At 38.1% G+C, this 22799-nt stretch overlaps 1 protein-coding gene across 1 annotated transcript in view; it reads left to right on the top strand.

Annotated features, from left to right (window-relative positions):
• LOC126163008 (GPN-loop GTPase 1) overlaps positions 1-22799 on the top strand; it is a 58990-nt gene that overhangs the window by 21137 nt on the left and 15054 nt on the right. Inside the window, exons 2-3 of the mRNA XM_049919873.1 lie at positions 2144-2508; positions 2596-2825. Of these exons, the coding sequence (XP_049775830.1) occupies positions 2144-2508; positions 2596-2825 (595 nt within the window). The remainder of the gene's footprint in view (positions 1-2143; positions 2509-2595; positions 2826-22799) is intronic.

Here is a 22799-nt window from a genome sequence, read left to right as displayed (position 1 = left end):
ATTTGCATGTCCCTTAATACTTGCCAAACAAATTGCAGATTATTTCAGACAACCCCCCCTGCTCCCCCTTGCCTGCTCCACGAGAATATTTTAGGCCAATTCTCCATCATGATACCATCAGTCTTTTCACTGTAAATAGTTGATATTTAGGCAGTTGTAGAGGGATCAGTTAAGTGCTTTATGAAGGTATCATGATTACAGAAATGAAATACTACCGCAAACAGAAGATAAATAGCATAATTTAGTTAGTTTGTAAGTCATGCTTGGGGCATGACATAAGATTTTTCACGTTTCTTTATAAAGCATGCTGTACTACTCCTGCAACCTGAAAACACATCACTGGATGTGAGGCAATAATGTTTTCCCACTCTTGTAGCTTTTATTGTTGTACCTTGTGGTTTTTCCCGTTCAATGATACATGTTGATAGGATTTTTATGTGATTGTGGCAATCAGCTTCCTGGAGTAAATGTCCTGTAAAGGCACGCAGTATATTGTGGAAGTGTTAAGAACTACACCTTCCACGATTTCCAAAATGCTAAGAAGGTACAGGGAAAGTGGAGACCATGCAAGGAGTCCAAGTTCAGACCCAAGAAGGACCACATCAGCAAGAGGTGACTATTTCTTTCAACTTCAAGTTATCCACAACTATCACACCACCTTGTTGGGGCATGAAATTGGCTCCACCAAGTTCGAGGAGTGAGTGTTAGTGAAAGAACCGTCCGGAGAAGACTGTAGTAAGCAGATCTTCAATCTAGAAGACATTCTACAAGCCCAGAACTCGGCAGAGAGCATCACACAGCTCAACTACATTTTGCAAGGGAATATCAATGCTGGAGAGCAGTACAGTGAGAGCGAGTATTGTTCACTGATGAGTCGCAATTTGGCTTGCAGTCAGCTGACAATAGAAAGAGGGTCTGGAGGAGGCATGAGGAAAGGCATTCTCCTGCATTTCTGCATCCAGTGCACCTTTTCGGGATGGTTCTCTAATGGTGTGGGCAGGAATTAGTATGACTGCAAGGACAGATTTGGTCTTCATGGAGCATGGGAGCCTTAGAGCACATCAGTATGTGGGGAAAATCCTTTAGAAGCTTGTTGTGCCTCTCACTCCATTTATTGGTGATATTTTCACACTAATGCATGACAGTGAACAGCCTCTTGTTGGGAGAATTGTACAAGAGTTCTTGTATGAAAGAGAGATTCATGCTATGACTTGGCCTGCTTGTTGCCCTAATCTGGATACTGTTGAGCATGCATGGCAGCAGCTGGGGAGAAGGACCCATCAGCACTGTTAAGAGACCTGGTAGGAGATCTTCCCGAAAGCTAGATGATTTTTCTAGAGAACATTGAAAAATTAATCAAGAGCGTGCCAGAAAAAATGGATGCTGTTATTGGTACAAGAAGAGGGGATAATACATGGTTTTGAAGATGCGAAGAGAGGTCTGTGATGTGTAGAAAACTGAAACAGAGGTACATTATTACCTTCATGAGCTTCATCAAAATTTGCTTCAGATGTGAAGCCAGTCATGTTACTTCTGCATCTGTGGCTTAATTGTTTATAATCATCTGTTTTCATTGTTTAACTTGTAGATGGGACTGAACCACAATATTTTATTATAAAATAGTAGTAGACTGGTGTCATTAAAAGTGTTTGGAATTTAAAATAGAAAGTTTTTAAGAAATTGCATTTTTTGTGCCTGTCGATGTAGTTACCAATTTTTTTATTAACACTTTAGAGGCTAAGTATATCTAATGCAGGCTGATTGTTTACACTGAAATTATGAACAGCAACATTCGTTTGACACAAAACATAAGGCAAGTTAGTTACATATGAGAAAACTGTGTGGCATTTTGTAGAAGACAGTAAAAGCCCTAATAAGTTTTGAGAAGACTTGCAGTTTGATTCTGGGATCATATGACGGTGCCACCTGCAGTAAAAAGCTAAATTTGGTGACAGTTAACTGTAGCTGTAGTTGTGATTTTGTATCCCAAAATTATCAGCTATATGTATTCTGCCTGTTATTTTACTTATTAAATTATCATCTACTGGAGTTAATCCTTACTTGTAAAAATAACTGAATATGCTTAAAATGAAAATATATGTTTCATTCTACATATTTTACCATGGTTTCTTTGTTCTCACAGATATAAGAGATACAGTGAACTACAAGGAGGTCATGAAGCAATACGGCCTTGGCCCCAATGGTGGCATAGTAACATCACTGAACCTGTTTGCTACAAAATTTAGCCAAGTTGTGTCGCTGCTTGAAAAAGCAGGATCACAGTACGATTTGGCAATACTTGACACTCCTGGGCAGATTGAAGTATTTACATGGTCAGCATCAGGAAACATAGTCACTGAAGCTTTGGCTTCATCGTTTCCTACTGTTGTTGTTTATGTGATGGACACAGTTCGAAGTGTTAATCCTGTCACTTTTATGTCTAATATGCTGTATGCATGTTCTATACTGTACAAAACAAAACTACCTTTCATTGTTGCAATGAACAAGGTAAGATTTATTTTTCTAATTGCAAAGTTATTCATTGTCTTGTTAGTTAGTAACATATTTTATATAACTACATCTGATGCTTTAAAGGTTGACATTGTGGAGCACAGTTATGCTGTGGAATGGATGAAAGACTTTGAGGTTTTCCAGGAAGCTCTGGAATCTGAAACAACATATATATCAAATTTAACAAGGTCGATGTCTTTAGCTTTAGATGAATTCTACAGCACACTGAAGAGTGTTGGAGTGTCAGCTGTTAGTGGTGCTGGTATGGATGAATTTTTTCATTTGGTTGAAAAGGCAGCTGAAGAATTTGAACAGTGAGTCAAAAGTTTTCTTTTTATTTATCACACTTAATTCATAATATGTAATTAATAGGATAATGGGGAATTTTTGGAAGTACAAAAAATGAAATGAGTTAAAAAAAAGTACTCAGTATTCAGAGGAGGTGCTGAGCTGTTGAAAGGCACATAAACAAGAATTTGGACATTGTAACACAGTCCAAACTTAACTTTTTTTCGGAGTGTAATAGAAAGGGATGTATGCAGACTTTGTCTCATAAGATGAGTTATGATTTTCTTGTTCGTGTGCATGTATACAGTGCAGTACAATATGTACTAGTCAAAGTGTCCTATGTGCAATGGTTGGTTGTCTTTACTTATTCATTGTTAAGATGTGGGTTAATTTTGTTAATGATTATTTCATGGCACCCTAAGTCATCAGTTGAAATACTTATGTACAAGAGTTGAAATGTCACCTCAAAAGCAGCATTGTATGAAAGTGAGTCATGGACTGAAGAGAAATCAGGATAAAAAGAAAAAGAATACTGTCACTCTCATTTGTTGCTTAGTTTTTCAAATAAAATCTGTATTCTGCTGGAAAATATGTACATAAAAAAATTCTCATTGCTCTAAAGAATATTACCATTTTGTTTTCACTATCAGTGATTTGTTCATGTTCAGTATTCCCACATTTCAGCTGTGTGATTTATCAACAGTGAAAGATTTCAGTGTGTTCCATCTGTGTTTATACTTTGCAAACCACTTGTGGACTGTGGCATGACATAGTAGAGGCTAGTACTGTCTGGTTATTCCTTTCAAAAAACAGTATTTTGTTCTGTTTCACAATTCCTTTGATTTCAGTTATGTAATTGTTTATCACATGTATGCTAGAGGAAGTGGTACATTCTTAGGACCAAATTTAAGCTCACAATGTTTTGAGTTGAGTTGTTACCATAAGGTGCAAAATGCTTTTACTCCATTCTCTCTTATCTGGGCTAGATAAGAGTAACAAAATATATCAGACTGAGAGAAAATGACGTGACACATTTTTACTTCATTGTATATTTACCAGGTGTTTCATGGACAGTTGAGCTGTCTTGTTACAACTGTTTGTTCTGGTTTGATTAAATGCATCTTCTCGGTGTTGGGGTGTCTCCACCATTTTTGTTCATCCACATTATGCTGATATGCAGACTTAATCACTGTGCACAGAGTTGCTGTCTGTACATGCCTGTACCACCTTGCACATTTTCTCAATAACTAACATAACACTGACCTGCTGTCTGATGGGGCTGCTTATTATACAGTTAGTCAAAGTTGCTCCTGTTATCTGACAGCATCCACATTTTCACCACCTGGAGGGATTGTGCAACAATTTTTGGTTTAGCAGACACTGTCATATACAATGACAGGTTTTACCAATATTCAATATAATTAGGCTTTAAGGTGGAGTAGAATTTTCTCATCACATAGAACTCTTGTGACTTTGGACCTTTGCATTACTACTATATTGACTCTGGCTGGTGCACCATTTATGTTCTTGTTGTTTTGTATGCAGATCTCAGGTTACAGAATTTTGTTTACTGTTTCTAGTGTGCTGTTGCTTAATTTAATGGAATCAGGTGTTTGCGTAGTCTCCAAGTATTTGGTTTCGAGGGTGTTTGTATATTGGCCATATGGTCGGAGTCAATCATAACAATTTTCAGTTTGTTACTGTAGGTTTTCTCTGTTTTTGGCTGCAAGCACAACATTATTTGTGGCATCTTACTTCTTATTTCATGATAAAATACCTGTGTGACTTACTTCTTTTTCACTGTGTACCGTACATCATATTTTTTGTAATAGTAATTAATTTTAAGCTCCATCTGAGGTAGGTTCATGTTAATACGGGTTCTGAGTTTCTGTTGTAGCACTAATTTCACATCAAGGAGAAGTGTGCTTCAAATCCTCGTTCTGTCACCCACATTTAAATTTTGTAGGGTTTTCTTCAACAAGTAATTGAGGACGTTGGGTCAGACTACTGCTCGGAGATACATGGGTTAGCACGGGATAGGAATCTATGGCAGACCACATCAAAACATTCAGAGGACCAATGTAAAATAAATAAAAAATAGAAAAGATTGATTTCCTACATCATCCTTGCCCTATCTGAGCTCAGCTTCTATCAGTAATAATCTTATCGCTGATGTGATCTTAAACTTCAGTTCTTCCCAAATGGTCAGCCATTCATCTGCAACATTCTCAGATATATTGTGTTTTGTCACCTGAAGAAGTAATTCATGGTTCCAAAATCTAAGAGTTTTGTGAGTATTATGTTGTGGTGTGAATTGTGTCATTTGCTTCAAGGACTTGCAGATCAGTTACAGAGGCATCTTTTTATCATTAACTCCAAGTCAACAATTACATTTTTTAATAAAATGTAAAACCATTGAAATATAAACTATTGAGGACCAAATCATTTAGGTTGACCTGGCACAGCTGCAACATTTCTGCTGGTGCCTAAAACAAACTACCACTTAGTACTCAGTGGGGCGTTCCAATTTTATTTGGTTCCTCTAGTAGCAGCAGTGGCATTCTATGGTTCAGTTACACTGGGACATTAATGTGTAACATTACTGCAGACTTGCACCTGTACACAAACATAATATTAATTGTATATATTTTATATAATTTTTTTCTTTTTTTTATTGGGGGGGGGGGGGTGATAACTAAAACTGTGTGGCTGCATCTTCAAGCAGATACCATGATAGATCATTCAACATGGTCAGGGTCTATTTTTGTGTCCAGTTGTGTTTATTTCTACACAGAGAAACCTGCAGCATCAATACGATAGATACTTTATTAGTTGTGTTTGTCCTTTGAAGCAGTTGATTGTAAAATATTGAGACCTTTGTAAAGTCTGTTGCTAGAGAGTGACCTCTAGTCTCAGCTTGATAGCCCATATTCCCATGGAGAGTGGCATGTAATCCCAAGCAGTGATTAATTAAATGGTTGTAACAGCAGCACCAAAATCCTCTTACTCATTGTATTTTTTTCTCCATCATTTCTTTTCAGACAATACAGATCTGCTATTCTGCTACAAATATACCATCGTTCATGTACAGAATGAGTTGCATAAGACATAACATTCCTTTTATTTTGTAAACTGTTCAAGCTACTGAAATGAGCTTTCCAGCAAATAGTGGTATGCAGAGTAGCATATAGTTTTGTTGTATGGGTAACACTCTCATGCATTTTAATTATAAATTTCTGGTGTTTAAGCATATAGATTTCCCCCCCCCCCCCCCCTTCATCAGTCTACTGACTGGTTTGATGCAGCCCCCCACAAATTCCTTTCCTGTGCTAACCTCTTCATCTCAGAGTAGCACTTGCAACCTACATCCTCAATTATTTGCTTGACGTATTCCAATCTCTGTCTTCCTCTACAGTTTTTGCCCTCTACAGCTCCCTCTAGTACCATTGAAGTCATTCCCTCATGTGTTAGCAGATGTCCTATCATCCTGTCCCTTCTCCTTATCAGTGTCTTCCACATATTCCTTTCCTCTCCGATTCTGTGTAGAACCTCCTCATTCCTTACCTTATCAGTCCACCTAATTTTCAACATTCGTCTATAGCACCACATCTCAAATGCTTCGATTCTCTTCTGTTCCGGTTTTTCCACAGTCCATGTTTCACTACCATACAGTGCTGTACTCCAGACGTACATCCTCAGAAATTTCTTCCTCAAATTAAGGCCGGTATTTGATATTAGTAGACTTCTCTTGGCCAGAAATGCCTTTTTTGCCATAGCGAGTCTGCTTTTGATGTCCTCCTTGCTCCGTCCGTCATTGGTTATTTTACTGCCTAGGGAGCAAAATTCCTTAACTTCATTGACTTTGTGACCATCAATCCTGATGTTAAGTTTCTCGCTGTTCTCATTTCTACTACTTCTCATTACCTTCGTCTTTCTCCGATTTACTCTCAAACCATACTGTGTACTCATTAGACTGTTCATTCCGTTCAGCAGATCATTTAATTCTTCTTCACTTTCACTCAGGATAGCAATATCATCACCGAATCGTATCATTGATATCCTTTCACCTTGTATTTTAATTCCACTTGAACCTTTCTTTTATTTCCATCATTGCTTCCTCGATGTACAGATTGAATAGTAGGGGTGAAAGGCTACAGCCTTGTCTTACACCTTTCTTAATACGAGCACTTCGTTCTTGATCGTCCACTCTTATTATTCCCTCTTGATTGTTGTACATATTGTATATGACCCGTCTCTCCCTATAGCTTACCCCTACTTTTTTCAGAATCTTGAACAGCTTGCACCATTTTATATTGTCGAATGCTTTTTCCAGCTCGACAAATCCTATGAAAGTGTCTTGATTTTTCTTTAGCCTTGCTTCCATTATTAGCCGTAACGTCAGAATTGCCTCTCTCATCCCTTTACTTTTCCTAAAGCCAAAATGATCGTCACCTAGCGCATTCTCAATTTTCTTTTCCATTCTTCTGTATATTATTCTTGTAAGCAGCTTCGATGCATGAGTTGTTAAGCTGATTGTGTGATAATTCTCGCACTTCTCAGCTCTTGCCGTCTTCGGAATTGTGTGGATGATGCTTTTCCGAAAGTCAGATGGTATATCACCAGACTCATATATTCTACACACCAACGTGAATAGTCGTTTTGTTGCTACTTCCCCCAATGATTTTAGAAATTTTGATGGAATGTTATCTATCCCTTCTGCCTTTTTTGACCATAAGTCCTCCAAAGCTCTTTTAAATTCCGATTCTAATACTGGATCCCCTATCTCTTCTAAATCAACTCCTGTTTCTTCTTCTATCACATCAGACAAATCTTCATCCTCATAGAGACTTTCAATGTATTCTTTCCACCTATCTGCTCTCTCCTCTGCATTTAACTGTGGAATTCCTGTTGCACTCTTAATGTTACCACCGTTGCTTTTAATGTCACCAAAGGTTATTTTGACTTTCCTGTATGCTGAGTCAGTCCTTCCGACAATCACATCTTTTTCGATGTCTTCACATTTTTCCTGCAGCCATTTTGTCTTAGCTTCCCTGCACTTCCTATTTATTTCATTCCTCAGCGACTTGTATTTCTGTATTCCTGATTTTCCCTGAACATGTTTGTACTTCCTCCTTTCATCGATCAACTGAAGTATTTCTTCTGTTACCCATGGTTTCTTCACAGCTACCTTCTTTGTACCTATGTTTTCCTTCCCAACTTCTGTGATGGCCCTTTTTAGAGATGTCCATTCCTCTTCAACTGTACTGCCTACTGCACTATTCCTTATTGATGTATCTATAGCGTTAGATAACTTCAAACATATCTCGTCATTCCTTAGTACTTCCGTATCCCACTTCTTTGCGTATTGATTCCTCCTGACTAATGTCTTGACCTTCAGCCTACTCTTCATCACTACTATATTGTGATCTTAGTCTATATCTGCTCCTGGGTACGCCTTACAATCCAGTATCTGATTTCGTAATCTCTGTCTAACCATGATGTAATCTAATTGAAATCTTCCCGTATCTCCCGGCCTTTTCCAAGTATACCTCCTGCTCTTGTGATTCTTGAACAGGGTATTCGCTATTACTAGCTGAAACTTGTTACAGAACTCAATTAGTCGTTCTCCTCTTTCATTCCTTGTCCCAAGCTCATATTCTCCTGTAACCTTTTCTTCTACTTCTTCCCGTACAACTGCATTCCAGTCGCCCATGACTATTAGATTTTCATCCCCCTTTACATACTGCATTACCTTTTCAATATCCTCATACACTTTCTCTATCTGTTCATCTTCAGCTTGCAACGTCGGCATGTATACCTGAACTATCGTTTTCGATGTTGGTCTGCTGTCGATTTTGATTAGAACAACCCGGTAACTGAACTGTTCACAGTAACACACCCTCTGCCCTACCTTCCTATTCATAACGAATCCTACACCTGTTATACCATTTTCTGCAGCTGTTGATATTACCCGATACTCATCTGACCAGAAATCCTTGTCTTCCTTCCACTTCACTGACCCCTACTATATCTAGATTGAGCCTTTGCATTTCCCTTTTCAGATTTTCTAGTTTCCCTACCACATTCAAGCTTCTGACATTCCACGCCCCGACTCGTAGAACATTATCCTTTCGTAGATTATTCAATCTTTTTCTCATGGTAACCTCCCCCTTGGCAGTCCCCTCCCGGAGATCCGAATGGGGGTCTATTCCGGAATATTTTTCCAATGGAGAGATCATCATGACACTTTTTCAATTACAGGCCACATGTCCTGTGGATACACATTACGTGTCTTTAATGCAGTGGTTTCCATTGCCTTCTGCGTCCTCATGTCGTTGATCATTGCTGATTCTTCCGCCTTTAGGGGCAATTTCCCACCCCTAGGACAAGAGAGTGCCCTGAACCTCTATCCGCTCCTCCGCCCTCTTTGAAAAGGCCATTGGCAGAATGAGGCTGACTTCTTATGCCGGAAGTCTTCGGCCGCCAATGCTGATTATTTATCAAAATTTAGGCAGTGGCGGGGATCGAACCCGGGACCAAAGACGTTTTGATTATGAATCAAAGACGCTACCCCTAGACCACTTTCTTTGACACCTCATCCTCAGCAATGTCATATAGTATAGTGCTAATTATTCAGAATAATTTGGGAGAGATGATGCATGAATAATTCAGATATTTTCAAATGTGTATTCTTTGTTCAAAAGTTTATCCAACTTCTGGTTGTAGGTACTGCAGGACTGTTTACTTCTTACAACAGTTGTGATGTTGGTCTGCTTCGGAGACGAGTTGGCATTTTTCCCCGTGCATTTCAAATTTTTCTTGCAGAATAATGCCATTGTACTACTGAAACCCCCTCTGGTCCATATAATCTATAAGTTTATCAATACACTGCAATGCAGTACAATGACGACAATGCCACGCCTTTATCCCCATTTCCACATTCACTATTCTTTTCTTTGTTTTGTTGTGAAGGAGCGGTCACAATTTCAGTGACACTCATATAATAGAAGCTAGGTTCACATGTGTCAATCTTCAGCAACTCGTTCAGGGTTTCTTCATGGACATCTTCAAAACCATTTGACCCGATTTCCAGCTTCATTATTTGTTCAGTTTTTATTTCTTCACCACAGAAATGTTAAAAAAATCACTTGCTTCCATATCTGGAAGAATTTTCCTACATGTTCAAATTAGTGTATGTGATTTGACTTCCTGCCAGCCATCTACAATTATCTTCTTCTTCCAGAATGCCACCAAATCATCCTCATCATGTAGCATTCTCAGTAGACCAACTTGGTAGAACTGTTTTACTGATGCAGTTATGCTTTGGTCCATTGGCTGTATAATGGCAGTGACGTTTAGGTAAAAACAGAATTCTGATGTGACCATCATCAGATACAACAAGCCTCATGTTGGGATGTGAAGGGGCATTATCATACAAGAGAACAGCCTTTTATGACAATCCTTTCTCTTCTAGAAATTGCCAAACTTGTGGTACAAAATGTGTGTGGAACCAGTTTTTGAAAAATTCACAATGCATCGGTGCTCCTTTTTGATTGTAATAATGCACAGTCCTTTTTGATTGTAATAATGCACAGGGAGATCCTTAGCTCTGGTATTCTGGAATGCTCAGGATTTTCTTGATTTTCCAATCATTGGTAGTTTCTCTTTGTGGTTCCCAGAAGCGTTAGTGATGCACAAGATTGTAACGCAGTCTTTGGACAGCTTATACCCGGAAGCATGAACTTTACTCTCAAAAACAAGGATTCCAGATGGTAAGACATTTCCATTACAGATAACTTTCATCTACATTATAAATTTGGTCTGGTGTGAAATTCTCTTCTTCCACAAATTTGTGGAACCCTTCCCGGAAGGGATCAGCTGCTGCAACATTTCACTAAGTTGCTCTCCTTGCACAGTAAGTTTGTTTACCCGTGACATTGTTTGATTCTGGTTAGCCATCCATATGATGTGTTAAATTCTCTCTCTAGCCATAGAGCTCCATGAATAAAATTAGCTTTTCCAACACACATTGCACACTGAAACAGTGATACCTTCTTCTCATTTTTGGATAAACCATTGCAAAAGAGCAGCCTCTAATTCATCAAATGTAGATATCATCAAGCATTTTCATGCAGATGGTCCAAAAATAGAATCACAGTTACAGACAAAATCCTGTATTTTCTGTTGCATTCCAGTACCACAATCAGCACTTAGTTTTGTAGTAGTCTCCCCCTTTTCAAATCTCAGTTAAATCTGATTTTTGTTTTAATGTCCACACGTCTCTTTGGTTTCTCAGTCATATCCCCTACGAATTTCTTTTAAGTTGTTTTGTTGGCACTTACAGGCTGATTAACATCAGAAAAACAAGCTTGTTTTCGATTTTTGTGGAACTGGCCAGCCAGTAACAATGGAAACTGTACTCTGTCGTCAGCGGCAGTCATTTAAACAGTGAAAATGGCACTCATTTCTACATGGCGGGTTGTTATTGCTATTTGCTAGAGTACTGCATTTTTTGTGTGCATAAATAATTAGAAGTACACGGTATTTGTTAATATTTCTTATAAAATATTGTTCATAATTACAAATATTTTCTTTCTATTACAAAATTTGTTCTTGGTATTGGATACATTCTGGCAAAAAAGAAGGTTGTAAGAACACTCCCTACAATTTACTATGAAAAATAAGAATTAATCTGTATGTATTACCAAAATCAAACATCAACAGTAAACAAGGTTTTTTTATTTAAAATTACATATGATGCTAGAAAACACAAAAGTGTTTCCCTGGGGTTTTAGCTTCATTCAGCCAATGCGGAACAGAGGTGTCAGAATACCAAGATGGGCACCTGTGGTTTGTTATTTCTTTGGAGTAATTTCTAGAAACATCTAGTAATAAAATACATTTTAATGTGATACCTCTTGGTGTGTTTTATTTATTAATTTTTCAGATTCAACTTTGTGAAACATGTTCACAAATATTACTACCAACTTTGCATTGGATACACTGTTCCATTCATTTCTGGTGCTGATTTTGAGCAACTTGTTTAATTTATACTTGCTTTGACAATATTTTTACAAAACTTTGCACATCTGAAACACACACTTTTCTACAAGCATTGCAAATTCTGAATGGGGAATCCATGATAATTAGCTAAAGTGCACTTATGAGGCCAGCCAATTGGGAGATAGTATACAGTAGCCAGTGAGAATGGCTGAATATAAATGATTTCTTTTGGCAGATGACACAAATTGATTACATTTGTTTTTTACCTGTATAATGCCACAATAACATTTATTCATCTCAGTTATTATGAATTTTTTAAGTTGGTTACTGATTTTCATATTTGTGTGATAATTGGAAAAAAACTAGTTGTGCTGACAGACTGACCTGTAGCAAAACCAGTGGTCTAAGTTAGAATGGAACATGGCAGTTTGATTGTGAACTGGCAATGCCAACAAATCCCAACACAAAAATACACACAAAAATCTCTGCATCATTTCTAGGATTTCAGACATGGAAAAAGCACTTGATGTCATGGAGTCAAATACCTGAACATCACAGCAATTAAATAGTGAATTCATAGTTCAGTGGCATAGTCAGCAGACTGTTAAGCAACTGTATAGTGGCACGATTTGGATCAAATCCCACTTTCAGCATCATTATTATTATTTTTAATCAATAAGAGAAATAAAATTGATGGAACAAACAGTTCGTGGTTCTGAATATGATTTTTTGCCCCTCAAAAGGAAACAGCATGTGTATTCTTTACCACTTACTATTCCATCCGAAGGCTGTCCACTTTAGTGACCATGTAGTGTGTGAGGAAAGGGGTCTATGATGTGTGTCTTTTTGTATCATTTTCCCACAGGCAGCTAGGACAACATTTGAAGGTCATGACGTTACTTGGAACATGGCCCGACCAGTTTTGTCGCATGGTCCCTTTTCTCTCTGCCTATACAGTTTTGCTGGAACTGGACTCTGGTGCAAAAGGAAGCCATTCGAAAACAAAAATGTCATTGTGTTCTTCCAAGTTACTCTTGCACCATAACTGACATGTGTATTGGTAACTGATCCTTCTGGAAACTGATTAATCCATAAGTATATAGTTGTCATACTGATGGGATAACATTATCCATAATATGATTATAGTGGGCAACATGAAGTCAGCCATCTATACTGTTCGTGTCCCAAGTCTGTGGAAACACATCCATTTTCAGACTGCCACCTCCATGTAGCCACTGCAGTATTGGTTGTGAATATATTTGGGGTCAAACCAGACACCATGCAGTCTGTATACTAGTGATCAAACACAGAGCAAGTACGAGTCTACCAAGCAAGGGAGCACAGTCATTAGCAGACTGTACTTGCATTCAGGGGGACGTGTTTAGCTATTCTAATTTAGGTTTTCCGTTATTTCCCTAAATCACTTAAGGCAAATGCCGGGATGGTTCCTCTGAAAAGGACTTGGCCACTTTCCTTCTCCGTCCTTTCTTCATCTGAGCTTGTGCTCCATTTCTAATCACTTTCTTGTCAACGGGACATTAAATGTTAATTTCCTCCTCTAAGTACGAGTCTAATGTTGAGGAATGCATACCTTAGAAATCGAGGTTCCACTGTTACCTCAATACTGCATTAATGTTCTGTGTTCCATGATATCACTTCCTACTCATCGACTAGTTCCCTCTTAATAAAGCTAAGTCATGACTTAGTACAAAAGTTGAATGTACGATCTTGCTCTTGTGATGTTGCACTGATAAGGTGAAATGACAGATTGTCAGGATCAGATGGCCTCTAACGAAGCTGTGTTTTGTGAGGATGTGGAGGATCTAAGACGAAAATTAAGTGATGAAGTGTATACAAGAGCAAATGTGCACAATTACAGGAAGAGTGATGTCTGGGAAATGTTTGGTGTTGTAGGTCACCCTTCATATGAAAACATACAAAGTTCATCCGGTGCAAACAAAATTGGTTGTATTCTTGTTTATTTTACATCTACCATGAAAAATGTATGTGTTCCATCAAAGGAAATAGGGTGCAGAGTGGTGTCATTGTTATGTCTCTGTGGTCTAAAAGTGCACTGTTTTGTATTCTTTTAGCCATGGCAACTTGCATCTATGGGCTGCTAGTGAGTTGTGTAGCTTATCATTCACTTCTGAAATTTTTTTGAAGACTACTGTAAATGTATTTTAATAGTTAATCACCATGTAAAGAATAAACTTAGTCCTCATGTCCTATTTTCTTTGTATTGTCATCACAGACTGAAAACTGTGTGTATGTCAGTGTATTTGTAGATGTACTCTGAACAGAGATTGAATGAGATGGAATGAGCAGGCCTATATGAGAACTGTGGAAGGGTAGGCGAATGATCAGCTTTGGTTTATTGGGAGAATTGTAGGAAAGAGTGGTTCACCTGTAAAGGAGATCACATATAGGATGCTGGTGTGACCTATTCTTGTGTAGGGCCTACTGCTTGAGTGTTTGAGATCCGTACCAGATCGGATTGAAGGAAAACATCGAAGCAATTTAGAGGCAGGCTGCTAAATTTGTTACCATTAGGTAACAAATTAAATCGGATGATGCTGAGGGGATTAGATTAGGAAATGAGACACTTAAAGTAGTAAAGGAGTTTTGCTATTTAGGGAGTAAAATAACAGATGATGGTCGAAGTAGAGAGGATATAAAATGTAGACTGGCAATGGCAAGGAAAGCGTTTCTGAAGAAGAGAAATTTGTTAACATCGAGTATAGATTTAAGTGTCAGGAAGTCGTTTCTGAAAGTATTTGTATGGAGTGTAGCCATGTATGGAAGTGAAACATGGACGATAACCAGTTTGGACAAGAAGAGAATAGAAGCTTTCGAAATGTGGTGCTACAGAAGAATGCTGAAGATAAGGTGGGTAGATCACGTAACTAATGAGGAGGTATTGAATAGGATTGGGGAGAAGAGAAGTTTGTGGCACAACTTGACTAGAAGAAGGGATCGGTTGGTAGGACATGTTTTGAGGCATCAAGGGATCACAAATTTAGCATTGGAGGGCAGCGTGGAGGGTAAAAATCGTAGAGGGAGACCAAGAGATCAATACACTAAGCAGATTCAGAAGGATGTAGGTTGCGGTAGGTACTGGGAGATGAAGAGGCTTGCACAGGATAGAGTAGCATGGAGAGCTGCATCAAACCAGTCTCAGGACTGAAGACCACAACAACAACAACATAGGTTTAAACAACACATAAATGTTATGGAGATGCTTCAGGAACTCAAATGGGAATCCCCTGAGAGAAGGCGACGTTGTTCTCGAGAAACACTGTTGAGAAAATTTAGAGAACCAGCATTTAAATCTGACTGCTGAACAGTTCTGCTGCTACCAACATACATTGTGCATAAGGTCAGATACGGGAAATTAAGGCTCATATGGAGGCATGTAGAAAGACATATTTCCCTCGTTCTATTTACGAGTGGAACAGGAAAGGAATTGATTAGTAGTGGTACAGGGTACCCTCTACCATGCACCATACAGTGGCTTGTGAAGTATCGATGTAGATGTAGAAATACTAAAATAAATTTACAGCATTTTTTGAAAAAGTTCTGTACATATATAAAAATAAATTAAATAGACTCAGGCTGCAGTTATGGAGTTACACATTTTTTTTCAACCTTGATGACAGATTATGGTTATTGCTATATGTAGCAGTGTACCTACCAACCACAGTGATGTATAACTACACACACACACACACACACACACACACACACACACACACACACACAAGGCGGGAGAGAGGGGGAGGGAGAGAGATGTATGTATATAACAATTCAAAACCATACCCTGGATCCATTAGATCAGAAAGGATTTAGAAAAGGCTGATGTAAGTCCATCAGACATTTTCAACTTAAACTCATAAAGACAAAAATTAGCAAAGGGGTAGCATTGTCAGAGAATGAAGTCAGCACCAAACCTGGACTGAAGAAAGAAAAAGTATCCGTGGAGAAAAAAATGAGAGCTACAGGAAACTCCAAAGATTAAAACGTAGTAGCTTTTTATTATCTGATAGTGTTCAGTTGCTCCTAATAATACTAATACAGCCACTACTACCACCACTACTACTAATAATAATAATAAGAAGAAGAAGAAGAAGAAGAATGTTGGTTATATACACTTCTGTATAAATGCATCTATAAACAGAATAATATTCACTGCCCAACAGTTGCTAATGTAGTGATGGTGCCGCAAGTCCTCAGTTATACTTGCAAACTCAAGTACTTACTCTCCGTTCTGCACTGGTAGTGTCCATTTATACCCAAGACAATACTCAAGTGATGAGTTTATGGGTGTAACTGGGCAGTGGTGGAGGCCCGGTAAAAGAATAGGTTCTGCCAGTCGTAAAAGGCAACGAAAAGAACAAACCACTAATAGGGCTAACCCCCCTTTTAGTGTGATTAGTTGGTTCAGGACAGAACTAAAGAAGCCTCGGACAAGCGCCGTCATGGTCGGGGACGACGCTTGAACCCTATACCCGCCCACAATGGTAACGACACTGCTAGCCAACTGGAAAATGATTTAAATCCAAATAGAGGTGTTTTGCAGGATATGCTTCCTGCAACCACCCTAGAAGGAAAACAAAGACAGAGGATGAGATGGTCAGATGAAGTTAATCGACACCTCATGTTCTGTTATTACCAAGCAACAAACCTAGGAACCAACACAACTGGATACAGATCACAAGTATACACAACATTTATTACCAGATACCCAGAATTAAAATTTTTAACAGAGCAACGACTAGCTGATCAGATCCGTGTAGTAATAAAAAATAACAGGATACCCCAGTCAGAATTAGAAAACATCAAACAACAAGTACAACAAATACTGGAACAAAATAATGTGCAATCAGAAGAAGAAGAAAATACAGTAATGGACTCAAGCATCCCAGAGCAAACAAACAAAGGACAACACGCATCAATTAAACAATCAGAGGAAAACGAAATCTTAAGACAGCCACCAGAACAAGCACAAACACGAAGTGACACACATGTTAGATATAGAAGAAAAATTTCAGCTTACATATATAGAATACAAAGACACAAATACAGACATTAGACCATTCTTGCATAGACCGCCAAATAACCCACAAGTCGAAACAACAATAAAAACTATCAGCACAATCATACACAACAAAATAAATGAAAACACAACTATGGAAGAGTTACAACTACTGGTTTATATAGGAGCACTCACTACACTAAATATATGCACTAGGCAGAGATCAGAACCAACCAACACACAGAAGAAACCCACAAAACCAGCATGGCAACACAGGCTACAGACCAGAATAGAAAAACTGAGAAAAGACATTGGACAGCTAACACAATTTATAAGAAATGAAATGTCAGAAAAAAAAAACGAAAAAGGTTAGGTAAAATCTCACAACAAGAAGCGATAGAGCAATTAGATGAAAGGAAGCAGATACTTAGAAGATACAAAAAAAAAGTGAAAATAGAAGGAAACAAAACCAAACATTCAACACAAACCAAAAGAAATTTTACCACACAATAGATAACACACACATTAAAATAGACAATCCACCAAACATAACAGACATGGAACACTTCTGGAGCAACATATGGTCAAACCCGGTACAACATAACAGGCATGCACGGTGGATACAAGCAGAAACAGACACATACAAGATGATACCACAAATGCCTGAAGTGATAATTTTGCAACATGAAGTCACCCAAGCAATTAATTCTACTCACAATTGGAAAGCCCCTGGAAAAGATAAAATAGCAAATTTCTGGCTAAAGAAGTTCACCTCAACACTTTCACATCTAACTAAACTATTTAACAGTTACATTGCAGACCCATACACATTCCCTGATACACTTACACATGGAATAACTTATCTGAAGCGTAAAGATCAAGCAGACACAGCAAACCCAGCTAAATATCGCCCAATAACATGCCTACCAACAATATACAAAATATTAACTTCAGTCATTACACAGAAATTAATGACACATACAATACAGAACAGAATTATAAATGAAGAACAAAAAGGCTGTTGCAAAGGAGCACGAGGATGTAGAGAGCAACTGATAATAGATGCAGAGGTGACATATCAAGCTAAAACTAAACAAAGGTCGCTACACTACGCATACATTGATTACCAAAAAGCTTTGGATAGTGTACCCCACTCATGGTTACTACAAATATTGGAAATATACTAAGTAGATCCTAAATTGATACAGTTCCTAAACACAGTAATGAAAAATTGGAAAACCACACTTAATATCCAAACAAATTCAAATAATATCACATTACAGCCAATACAGATTAAGTGTGGAATATACCAAGGAGACTCATTAAGTCCTTTCTCGTTCTGCCTTCCTCTGAACCCACTATCCAACATGCTAAATAATACAAATGATGGATACAATATTACTGGAACATACCCACACAAAATCACACATTTGCTATACATGGATGATCTAAAACTACTGGCAGCAACAAATCAACAACTCAACCAATTACTAAAGATAACAGAAGTATTCAGCAATGATATAAATATGGATTTTGGAACAGACAAATGTAAGAAAAATAGCATTGTCAAGGGAAAACACACTAAACAAGAAGATTACATATTGGGTAACCACAGCGACTGCATAGAAGCGATGGAAAAAACAGATGCCTATAAGTATCTAGGATACAGACAAAAAATAGGAATAGATAATACAAATATTAAAGAAGAACTAAAAGAAAAATATAGACAAAGACTAACAAAAATACTGAAAACAGAATTGACAGCAGGAAGCAAGACAAAAGCTATAAATACTTATGCTATACCAATATTGACCTACTCATTTGGAGTAGTGAAATGGAGTAACACAGACCTAGAAGCACTCAATACACTTACACGATCACAATGCCACAAATATAGAATACATCACATACATTCAGCAACAGAAAGATTCACATTAAGCAGAAAGGAAGGAGGAAGGGGATTTATCGATATAAAAAACCTACATTATGGACAGGTAGACAATTTAAGAAAATTCTTTCTAGAACGAGCAGAAACTAGCAGAATACACAAAGCAATCACTCATATAAATACATTGGCCACACCACTGCAATTTCATAACCACTTCTACAACCCTTTAGATCACATAACATCAACAGATACGAAGAAAGTAAATTGGAAAAAGAAAACACTACATGGCAAGCACCTGTATCATCAAACACAGCCACACATCGATCAAGACGCATCCAACACATGGCTAAGAAAAGGCAATATATACAGTGAGACGGAAGGATTCATGATTGCAATACAGGATCAAACAATAAACACCAGATATTACAGCAAGCATATTATTAAAGATCCCAATACCACAACAGATAAGTGCAGACTTTGCAAACAACAATTAGAAACAGTAGATCACATCACAAGCGGATGTACAATACTAGCAAATACAGAATACCCCAGAAGACATGACAATGTAGCAAAAATAATACATCAACAGCTTGCCTTACAACATAAACTTATAAAACAACACGTTCCCACATACAAGTATGCACCACAAAATGTACTGGAGAATGATGAATACAAATTATACTGGAACAGAACCATTATAACAGATAAAACAACACCACATAACAAACCTGACATCATACTCACCAATAAAAAGAAGAAATTAACACAACTAATCGAAATATCTGTAACCAATACAACAAATATACAAAAGAAAACAGGAGAAAAAATTGAAAAATACATCCAACTGGCTGAGGAAGTCAAGGACATGTGGCATCAGGATAAAGTTGACATTATACCAATTATACTATCAACTACATGAGTCATACCACACAATATCCACCAGTACATCAATGCAATACAGCTACATCCAAACTTATATATGCAACTACAGAAATCCGTAATTATTGATACATTTTCAATTACCCGAAAGTTCCTAAATGCAATATAACATATACCGTACAGTTAAAAGGAAGTCACGCTTGATCAAGGTCCGTGTCACTTTCCATTTTTGACCAGACATAACGTCTGAGAAAAGAAATAAATAATAATAATGTTGGTTATATACACTTCTGTATAAATGCATCTATAAACAGAATAATATTCACTGCCCAACAGTTGCAAATGTAGTAACGGTGCCACAAGTCCTCAGTTATACTTGCAAACTCAAGTACTTACTCTCCGTTCTGCACTGGTAGTGTCCATTTATACCCAAGACAATACTCAAGTGATGAGTTTATGGGTGTAACTGGGCAGTGGTGGAGGCTCACAAGTCGTATCTCTGATCTTACAGAGACGACGAATTCGGATATGACATCACAGGGCATAGGGCCCGCTTGTGAGTTTAAAGCGAGTATTTAGAACTCATTTTTCATCTCTAGTATACTCGTACTGGAACATCATGCACTGTGGAAAATACTTTTTCATGGGAATATATTACATTCTGCAAGTCATCATGGATTTTCCTCGGCAAGCACTAACTGATAGAGTTGATTATCATCATGAGCATTCCCTTGACAGCCACACACTCACTTTGTCATCCAATCTCCCAAAACTGACACCAAACTATGTCATCTTATTGGGGAAATGCAATATTATGTTTCAGTTGCACCATGTATAGATAAGAATTTTTCCATGATGTGTTACAAGTTCATTCTATTGGACTGGAGTTGTTACATACCAATGTCCTGTTTCCAGGCACATACTTGTTTCTCCAGTATCACTATGTCATTTTATCCATCATTGCATAGTGTGCCTTGATACTCCATACTGTGCCATGTCAGCAGCTCATCTGGAGGTTGGGTAGCACTGGTCGCAAGAAGGATAGGAAGGTGGATACTTGTGATGGAATCAACAATGTTAGCCTCTGACACCTTCATCCACAAGAGCAATGATGTGGTCACAGATGGCTTATTGACGATGAGGTATGGCTTGTGAAGAAAGTGACAGGACTCAGATCAAGGTGGTTCAGGTACCTGAACTTCAAACATGTATCGTCATTGGTATTGTAGAATGAATAATGAAATGATAAGTGCAATTCACTTCTTTACTTTGTCAGTCACTGTAGCAGAATAGTTTTACCACATGCTAGGACACTGTATAGTTTGGTAAATTACTCCAGATTGCGTTGTCCTTTGGTTAAGGCAATCCTACAAGGAAGTGAAGCAGTTTAGTCCCTCTAAATGCATCCATACAAGGTTTAGATCATTAGGCTTGGTTTTTGAAAAAAATCCAAGTCCGCTGTGATCATGTTTGAGCACTTTACTTCATACAGCTGGTGAGTTGGCACAGTGATTACTTGCCGACCAGGACATCATGGGTTTAAATCCCGTGGCTCACTTTTTTTTCCATGTGTATAATTAATGGTCTCGACTATTAGTCAAAAGAAATGTATATGTGCCAAAATGTCTTCTATTCAGTATGCAAAAGTGCAGAAGGTTTGTGAACCTGACACAATGTTGAGACTAAGTTCAGGAAGAAACTGTCTAAACGATGATACAAAATTATATGAGGTGTGATTATTTATCTGTGCTAAATCTGATATCTAGTGACCTGCACCCTTTTACTAGCATTACTATTGAGTGCCCCCCAGCAGTGTGGTAAAGCATATGGAAATCTGCTGCTCAACAGATGAATCCTTCCCTTGCCATAATTGGGTAATATAATCTTTAAAATACAGCAGAGTTTTTGCTGCTTCTGATGTTGTGCAGCCTGAATTAAAAATCTTTGATGATCTTCACTTAAAACTGCTGGGCTGATAGGCTATGGTTGATGTATTAAAACTCTCCACTGATGTTTCGTCTCCATTTGTGGGAGACATCCTCCAAGGTAAAGCTGCGAACTGCAGAGAGAACTCGAGGAAGCACTGGTTATATAGGCATTGGAGAGGGCACCACTGTCCATCATGTGGCTTCAGCTATGAGACTGTCTCTGTAATGTCAACATTCTCAATTGAAAGTAATTGATTGTCACGCTTCCGGTGCAACGCTGACGTCCAGATTTTATCCAGTTTAACGTGTTCCTCTTTCCTGTTAAAATTATTGTGGTGTTTGGTAATCTCAATAGTTTCTCTAAACATGCGCACATAATAATGCGAGGTTGTAGATATAACACTTGTCTCGCTGAATTTTAATTCATGATTACCTTCCTGGTAAACATGTTCCGATACCGCTGATTTATCCATGTGACCCAGGTGGGAATTCCTCTTATGTTCAACAAGATGGGTGTTAACACTTCTCTTTGTGGTACCGATACAAACCTGTCCACAACGACAAGGAATTTAATATACCCCCCGGTGTAGCCAAAGGATGTCATGCATCTTTTTCCGATATTAAATATTCTTTTATTTTCCTGGTGGGTCTGGACACAGTTTTCATCCCATATTTGCTTAATACTTTCCTAATGCAATCTGAGACCTTACTAATGAATGGAAGAAAAACCTTGCCATTGGGCAGCTGCTGTTCGTCGTTGCTCCTGATTCTCTGCCTAGAGTGAAGGTGCTCGATCTATCTCCTTACTAGAATAGCCATTCTTCATGAAAGTCGACCGTAGCTGTTCAATCTTATCATTTTGTACACCCTGTCTACCAAGGTTTTTATTACACCTCTTTTTTGTCTAAGGTGGTGGTTTGAATCTTCACGCAGATAATGATCAGTATGTTTGGCCTTTCTATACACCTTATGGCCCAACAATCTGTCCCGTCATTTAATCACAGACATATCCAGAAAATTCAGTTGCCCATTACTCTCCGTCTCCATAGTAAATTGGATTCTCTGATTAATGCTGTGTCAGGGCATCCAACACCTGTGCAGCATGTGTCCATACTGCAAAAGTGTCATCGACACAGCGATACCATCTCGTTGGTCTTTTACTGGCAGCTGCAGTGCCCATTGTTCAAAAGTCTCCATAAACAAGTTAGCCACAGCAGGACTAAGAGGACTGCCCATAGGCACCCCATCAATCTGTTCATAAAAATGT

Source organism: Schistocerca cancellata, chromosome 1, assembly GCF_023864275.1.
Source record: "Schistocerca cancellata isolate TAMUIC-IGC-003103 chromosome 1, iqSchCanc2.1, whole genome shotgun sequence".
Taxonomy (NCBI): domain Eukaryota; kingdom Metazoa; phylum Arthropoda; class Insecta; order Orthoptera; family Acrididae; genus Schistocerca; species Schistocerca cancellata.
Note: the sequence above shows the minus strand (reverse complement) of the source record. Positions and strands in the feature narration are given on the sequence as shown.